This window comes from Scardinius erythrophthalmus (assembly GCF_964197995.2).
Source record: "Scardinius erythrophthalmus genome assembly, chromosome: 1".
NCBI classification, from domain to species: domain Eukaryota; kingdom Metazoa; phylum Chordata; class Actinopteri; order Cypriniformes; family Leuciscidae; genus Scardinius; species Scardinius erythrophthalmus.
In genome coordinates this window covers 69,198,835-69,207,313 of record NC_138221.1, presented here as the reverse complement: position 1 = coordinate 69,207,313, position 8,479 = coordinate 69,198,835, and the positions used below count along the sequence as shown (strand labels likewise).

The following is an 8,479-nucleotide window of genomic DNA, read 5'->3' as shown; positions in this document are numbered from 1 at the left end:
GCCAAGACAGGAATAAATAAAACGCTGGGACTTTTTTCCCTCCTGGATCCCCGCTTCTTGTGGCGAGCTTTTTACGGAGGCGAACGTACTTGTCTCGACAGTTCTTCCATCTCTTCATACAATCCGCTACATCCAAACCGACGTTGGAGGAAATCTCTCTCCACGAATTCGCTGCCATCTGGCAGTCTTTGTATTCTGCAGAAGACGAGTCATACAGATGGCTGTATTTCCGCACTTCTTCAACTAATCGCTCGGTCACTTGGTCCATTTCCATTTTCTTCACTGAACTTTCACCTGAACTTCTGAATTTAAAAATGGCGGGCGGTGCAGAAGAACACGCCGGAAATGCGTAGCCGGAAATGCGATGCTACCAAGCCGACCAATCACAGATCTTGCGGTCCGCGTCGCCGCGACGCGTAGTTACATTTTTGAGGAGGTGCGCGTCAGGGTACGGCGAAGGGTACGACGTATGGTACACGTCAATGCGTATGCTACGCCGTACCTTCTACGCGCACCCGACGCAGAAGTATAAATTGGCCTTTATCCCCCCTTATCGACGGCCCTGTGTGTCAGAAGTGAAAGTGAAAGAAGGAACTTCTGCAGTTTGGGGCGTTAAAAGTGCTGACGCACCGACTCTTTGTGTAAAGCTGAAGCGAGTAAACGTTCAAAAGCGGTGATCAGAAAGAGCTTTACCCAAAGCTGAGTGTTAGAGCTATACTTTACATATTATACAGTGTGCAGGTGAAAGATGCTGCACACATCGACAAAGACGCCGACCGGAGGATTCTCTTTTGAGAACACACGCAGGTGAGACATCTATAACAACATGATCAAGACGTAAACAATAAATAATATGATCAAGACATTACTACAATTTACATTGATTGCCAAGCGCTAATATGCTGACGAAGCCAAAACGATTGCAAAACATCAAAGTGTTTTGACACATGAATGAGTAGGGGAGCGCGGGGCACAACCTAAAGCCTTGTTTATACTTTCGCCCGGCTCCGCAGCGCGAGTCTCCGCAGACTGCGCGCGCACCTCCCCAAACGGACGAGGCGTTTATACTCGACGCGCTCGCCGTTGTACTATTCTTTGAAACGATAGGGGGCGACTCCAGTAATTATCCTCTAACCATCAGGAATCAGCGATGAAAAGAAGAAAGCTATACACACGTGACAATGTTTATTTTAGTACACGGCCACCAATACCACACTACAAAAAGAATCCTGTAAAACCCAGTAAACCCTGAGATTATTACTAGTGACAATAAAACAAAATATATGGATATGAGAATGTGTATACAACATAACTAAATTAACGATCTCTTACATATTTTCTAATTTCACTAAACATTTAAGTTTTGTGAACATTTTTATTAAACATGGACCTTTATGTTCTTTAAAAAAACTTTTTATGCTATTGTATGCTCATTTTTAAAATGTAAGCAACTCATTTAGACGTGCAAACTGGGTGCCAGTGTGGTGAGAAGTTCGAGCTCGGCCAGATTCGGCTCGAAGTCGTTCATCTTCGGATGCGGCGCCGCGCGCGTTGTTACAAAATCTGCCGTGCACACCGCCAGGCGAAATGGGCCCTTGCGCACCCAACGCGCGCGACCGCCCACTCCGCGATGACGTCATTTTTGCCGCGCGCACCTTCGCGCTCGTGCGGACGCGTCGAGTATAACCCCTCATTTACACTGAACACGTCTGCGGCGCATTACGGCTGCGACACGGCTACCGGAGCTGATCGCGCCCATTCTAGTCAATGCTTGTGTTTACACCGGCCGCGACGCGGCGCGTTTCAGAAGCTTCCCAGAAGCGGCTCGCCGCGCCGCTTCGCTAAATATAGGCGCCTAGTCTATTTTTGACGGACGCGCGTCCAAGTCGCACCGGAAATACAAAATAGAAGTAAAAAAAACATTGTCAAATTCTAAATAAACACCCTGTAAATAAACTCCAAAACGTATTACACACCAATATCCTTGGTAGAAACCATAGACTGTATGGTAGAAACTCAAAAATCAAGAAAACCCACGTCTGACAGGCAAATCACGTGGTCTCGCGCATCCAGTCGCTCCGCTTCTGAAATGCTCCTGGTGTGAGTTGGCACCGCGTGGAGGACGGAATAAAACCTTGTCGCAGCCGTAATGTGCCGCAGGCGTGTGCGGTTGTAAATGAGGGGTTAACCAGGCTTAACGCGGGGTTGGTTGTAACACGCTTGTTTTAAATACTTCCGCACATGCTTGGATGATGGAACTTTGTTTATTTACTAGTTGCCATATCAACACTATAATTATAGAAAAAAAAAAAAAAAAACGGCAAAATTATTTTCTTTTTGGAAGATATTCATAGACATTTATTAAACCATAGCAAAAGTAAATTTCTTACTTAAGTTAAATTTTCATCTCTATTTTTTGTGTTTATTTAAAATAAGACAAATCTGATATTATTTTAATCTCCAAGATGAGACAGTTGAGATAGCTCTTTAATGCTTTGCTAACTAGCAGAAGACACTAGCAGGGTTTAAATCCCAGTTGTGCAGGCGGGGCATGTTGTCACACTGCGTTACAATGTGCCCCTATTAGAAATGTGCTATTATATTCTATACTTTTATTAATTTTATTGAGAAAACGTGAGAAAAGGGTGAATAAAGACTGAGAGTCAATGTCCAGAAATTACTAATTATTTATTTGTTTTGAACTATGTTGTATAGCTGTGTTTTCATGTGTTCGTGGTCAAAACTCAAAAATGAGTTTATATTTAATTATTAAAAATTGCCATTATTTTATATGAAAAAGTTTTTTAATTGTATTTTAGTTAGAAAATATTTTAGTTTGTTTTGTATATTTTTTTTTTTATTAGATCAGATAACATTTTAAGCTGCCATATGTCATGTTACAATGTGCCCCACACATGTTACAATGTACCCCACCTATGGGGCATGTTGTCACATTTCACTTCCATTTTTCGGGCTATATCAAGAAAAAAGTATATACTGTATTAATAAAACAAAAACACATAATTGTACTAGACATGTTGGAAATTAATGTGGGGAAAAAATAAATACTCTGAACCATAAGTAGATTTGCACAAACTGAGAAAGTCAAAAAGCGTTAGGTTGTGCCCCGCTCTCCCCTAAACATGGCCTACTCCTAAAACAACATAATAGTAACAAAAAGTAGGCCTAACTTAATAATGCCATATCTTTTAATTGTATTGTATCTGTTTGTTTATTCATTTATAGAAATGCTGTTCTGGAAGCAAATTTATCAGAGAAGGGTTACAGTGCACCAAACGCCAGGAAGACTGGCACCACCATTGCTGGCCTGATATTCAAAGTCTGTTTTGACGCTGCAAAAGCATGATTTGTGTTGTTAATTACTGATTAAATATTTTTATTACATGGCTTGGCTGAATTCCAATGTAGAATGCGGTCTGTTATTTCTTTATAACAGACCGCTGCGAAGTATAACAGACCGTTGCCATGAAAAACAGCGCGTTGCTATGGACGCGGAACGGACTATTTTCTTTGGCGGAAGCAATACAATCGTTTTTAAATCAATAAACTCCTTTTTAAATAAATAATTTGTGTCAAATTATTTTTTTATTTTGTAGGTAGCCATGTAATAAGCGGGATAATGTATAGTGAGCCGGTTGTTATAGTGAATAACAACCCCTTCAGGCTGATTCAAGATCCCTCCGCTTCGCGTCGGGATCCCGTTCAGCCTGTCGGGGTTGTTATTCACTATAACAACCGGCTCACTATACATTATCCCTTACATAATTGTAATTCATTTCCATATCATTTAAGTCTATATTGTAATTCAAGTAATTGCAAATAAACTTAGCTATATTAAATTAATATGATGGTATGTAATATTTAGTTATAATAAACCAAAAAATAAATGGATTCTATTTTAGGATGGAGTGATTTTAGGTGCAGACACCAGAGCCACGGATGATATGGTCGTAGCTGATAAAAACTGCATGAAAATCCACTACATAGCTCCCAAAATCTAGTGAGTGAATCTTTTGGTTGCTCGTCATCATAGTTCAAGTCTCTATCTAAACTAAATTTTATAGTGCCTGTTTTTATTGTTTTCTTTTTCTTTGGTTCTTCTTACCACAATAGCTGTTGTGGTGCGGGTGTTGCTGCTGATGCTGAGGTCACTACTCAGATGATGTCTTCAAATGTAGAACTGCATTCACTGAGCACAGGACGACCTCCTCTTGTGGCCATGGTGACCCGACAGCTCAAACAGATGCTGTTCAGGTGAAAGTGTCATAGTCGTTCAATTTGATTTAAGTGATTAAGGCAAAGTGATTGATACATCAAAATACATCATTCTTTCTTTATTTAAGATATTGCTCACTAGTTAACTGATAATATTAGTTTATCTTAAAGAGCTATTTAAATATATATTATCCAGGTCCAGGACTAGGGCTGACTGTTTCCCATTTTTTTTTTGTAGGTATCAGGGGCACATTGGTTCTTCTCTAATTGTGGGAGGTGTGGATATTAACGGCCCACAGCTCTATAGCGTCTACCCTCATGGTTCCTATGATAAGCTTCCTTTCCTTACCATGGGTACTTTATCCCCTTTATTTGAATGAACACAATCAAACATGTTTTTTCTGCACTTATTTATCAAACTATATATTACAGGGTCTGGAGCAGCTGCTGCCATTTCTGTATTTGAAGATCGTTACAAGCCAAATATGGAGGTAGGACAACTGTTAAGACATTCTTATTGATATTTTCCAACATGGTATTGTATATGCTGTTATTGCAGTTACATTTGCATTTTAACTAGGGGTCTACGGACCCCTGAGGGCCCTTCAAAGGGGAAGTAGCTTGATGCTGGAGAACAGACCTCATTGGTCCCTGCAGAAGCTCAATGAATGAACCTCAATCATTCTCGTGTGTCAAGCAAGCATGTTTGATCTTACTTTTACCAAATTCAATCTGACATTTATTTTTATTCTTTGCTTCTTACCCTCAATGTAATCTTTATTGTTGAATCCCACTTCCCAAACACACGTTCTCTATTTGTTCTTGTCAATTCCACACCTACATAAACGCTTGGGAAATGTAAAGCTAGAGGAAGGAAAGCAGCTGGTGAGAGATGCCATCACTGCAGGCATCTTCTGTGACCTTGGTTCTGGCAGCAATGTAGACCTATGTGTGATCACAGAGAAAGCTGTGGATTATCTGAGGGGATATGACCAGCCTGTTCAGAAAGGACTGAGGTAAGATGAATGTGGAAGTGTAATGTGGAAGAATGCAGTAACATTAATTCTTCATCATTTTAAAATGAGAATTTGTTTCAATGTATCCATTTTCCTGGGTTTTCCAGAAAGCAGGGTTACTCCGAACTCTTGGTTGATTACATTTCTTACTCAGTTATCGTTTCCAAAACACGGCCAGAAGTAAGTTCAGTCAACTCAAGAATATGTTCACTGTGAACACACTCATTCAGGAAGGTACATCCTAGTATAGAGCTCTGCAGTGATTATTATTTTTGTTGGCCAGCCCAGAAGTTAGCATCACCCTGGTTCCCTAAACAAAAACTCAATAGGATGTTTTCATTGGCTTTTTTGTATTATTGCAGAAAATAAGAAAAAAAAACTTTTTGTTCATCATGATAATCTTCACAAATGAACAACTTTTAAATCTGAAGCCTATAAATACAATTGTCAGAAGGCTATAAACAAACTACACCACATCGCAGGACCTCAGCTTCACCATCACTAGCTTTCAACAAATTGACAACTTCCAACTAGCGAGTAGATGATTTTTCCAGTACAGTGTGATGACATTTAATGTCCCTGACAACCTTTGTAGTCCCATTCACAAAGCCACTTGTTAGCAACGCCTTTTTCAAGACAAGTAAAAACTTTTTAAAAAATTGCAATGATAACCCTAATCCCTAACCCTAGCCACAGACCTTATTTCTGGCAAAAAAAAAAAAAAAAAAAAAAAAACCTTTAAAAATCTATTGACTTCAGGACGGTCAGAACTCATTTCTGGGTTTTGGCCTACAAAATGTCATCCCTGCAGCACTCTCTATTCACTTACTTGTGAACTATTCTATGTCATTTTTTAGTAAACATAGGGCCGGATTTTTGGGGTTAAAAAAAACACTGTCAGGATTTATAAAGACAATAAATTTGTAGACATTTTTAATGAAACCGAATGTTAAGGTTTCATTATAATACTATATATTGCTATATATTTACTTGTATATATATTTACCACGTAAACTTATGCACGACCTGCTTTCTGGAATATACCCCTAATCAACTCTCATCCTGATCAATCCTCTTTTAATAACCTTCTGAGTTTACAACTGCACATATTTATTCATAAAATCTCTTAACATTCAAAAACATGTTCTCTCTTTCTTCTAAATCACCAGGGAGGGTACCTACAGATACAAGCCAGGCACTACTGCTGTGCTCACACAAACAGTTATTCCATTACCACTGGATGTTGTGGATGAATCTGTTCAAGTGATGGACACTGAATGAGAATATATTCGCAATTCTTTACACTCTTTCCTTCACTCTTTAGGAAATAAGGTATATGTGAATAGGTTTCCTTTCTGGATAAAAATGGAAAACTATATTTTTCATAATTTTAGAAGTAGCCATACGCTTTAGGACTTTCCATGTATTCAGTAATTTGCATTTGAGCTACTCAAGACTGTTTTGCAAAATGCATAATATTAAAAAGTGTGTTTCCTTACCTTTCCTTAACTCATCAGACATAAATAGTCCATTCAATAAAATTTAAGATTAAAAAATGAAAGATTGTCATTTTTGTTGTATTTTTTTTTTTTAAACGATCAAGCTAAATATTCATTTGTTGGATACAAAGGCAATATTAACCATAAATATTTGTATCGTCTTATAAGAGCTTTACAACCAGATATTTCAGCATGATGGGAAATTGATTACTACTACATTGTTCACAGCAAAGTGAGCAGACATATTTATACATATTTGTATTTATATATTTACAAACTCATGAAGAAACAAACTGCATGCCTTTTAAATATTTTAAGTTAGTGAAAGCATGAGAATTATTCTTGGTCACAATTGTTACGGTGGGGAACTATAAATCAGTCAGTTAAAAATGTATCAGTTGCTGAATAAGACCCATTATAAAGTTGCAATATTTTATTGTAAAAATATTGTACTTTTTTAAATAAAATGCAATTATGAAGAGCATCATAAATCAAGAATAAATATAAAAAGTATAATTTAATTTTTACATTGTTTTGTAATATACAAAGTTTGTGACACCACCTACATGTTTGTGTCCTGTGATCATGAAATGTATGATCAAGAGCAAAGAACCTACAATCACTATAGGACCAGTTTCTCAATACTGAGACCATTTGTTTTTTAAAATCTTTTCACACAGTGAGCACAACAGGCTAAACTGTGGATCATTTATCATTGCTTTAGCACAAAATGCATTCAATGGGTAGATCTTTCAAATTACATAAACTATTTTCTCATTAATGAACAGGCCAATTTGAATGTTTACATACTCTCTTTTCAAATCTGTTAAATTGGCAATATTAACCATAAATATTTGTATCGTCTTATAAGAGCTTTACAACCAGATATTTCAGCATGATGGGGAATTGATTACTACTACATTGTTCACAGCAAAGTGAGCAGACATATTTATACATATTTGTATTTATATATTTACAAACTCAGGAAGAAACAAACTGCATGCCTTTTAGATATTTTAAGTTAGTGAAAGCATGAGAATTATTCTTGGTCACAATTGTTACATACTCTCTTTTCAAATCTGTTAAATCCTAACATAATACAAAAGTATAATACCATATTGAAAATATTCCAAATCTAAAAAAAATAAAGGCTATCAAAATTATTAGATGCAAACACTCATCACCATTTATACAAAAGGGGGAAACTGAGGACAAATTGTGTATACTGTAATATATGGACCATGAAATGTATCAAAGAAATTTTACAAAAGAAAACAGTGTTTGTTGGGTGAGAAACTTTGCGGGCCCTATCTTGCACCCAGCGCAATTGACTTTGTACACCGACGCATGTATCATTCCTATTTTGCACCCGACGCGCAGCGGACTTTTATGGCAAGCCAAAGTATTCATAAACGCCCAATCAGGCGTCTGATTGCACACTGACACTCCAAAAGCGTGCATCCCCATACAATGTTACTTTTCTGTCTTTTACGGCCCTGACGAGAACGTCGGTCTCCTCGGATGTGAACCGCTCCTGGCGTGCGCCTGCATGGCAACTCTGTCGTTATAATAGCAATCCGCCATGGAACAAGCGCGCCTGCCCTTAAAGGGAATGTGAGATGTCGCTCTGGTTGGTTTATTTCACGTTACGCCAAAACCACACCTATGAATAATGAAGCTTCTTCAGACCAACCCATTTTAGTCATTTATCCCGCCGGTATAATAGCA

At 38.0% G+C, this 8,479-nt stretch overlaps 1 protein-coding gene across 1 annotated transcript; it reads left to right on the top strand.

Annotated features, from left to right (window-relative positions):
• Nucleotides 1–571: 571 nt before the first annotated feature.
• Nucleotides 572–7,268, top strand: LOC308688211 (proteasome subunit beta type-7-like). Its single transcript, XM_081361136.1, has 8 exons — nucleotides 572–807; nucleotides 3,247–3,340; nucleotides 3,924–4,021; nucleotides 4,135–4,275; nucleotides 4,475–4,590; nucleotides 4,669–4,727; nucleotides 5,101–5,252; nucleotides 6,422–7,268. Exons 1-8 carry the CDS (start codon nucleotides 749–751, stop codon nucleotides 6,531–6,533), a joined length of 831 nt encoding a protein of 276 aa, XP_081217262.1. The 5' UTR covers nucleotides 572–748; the 3' UTR covers nucleotides 6,534–7,268.
• The last annotated feature ends 1,211 nt before the right edge of the window (nucleotides 7,269–8,479 follow it).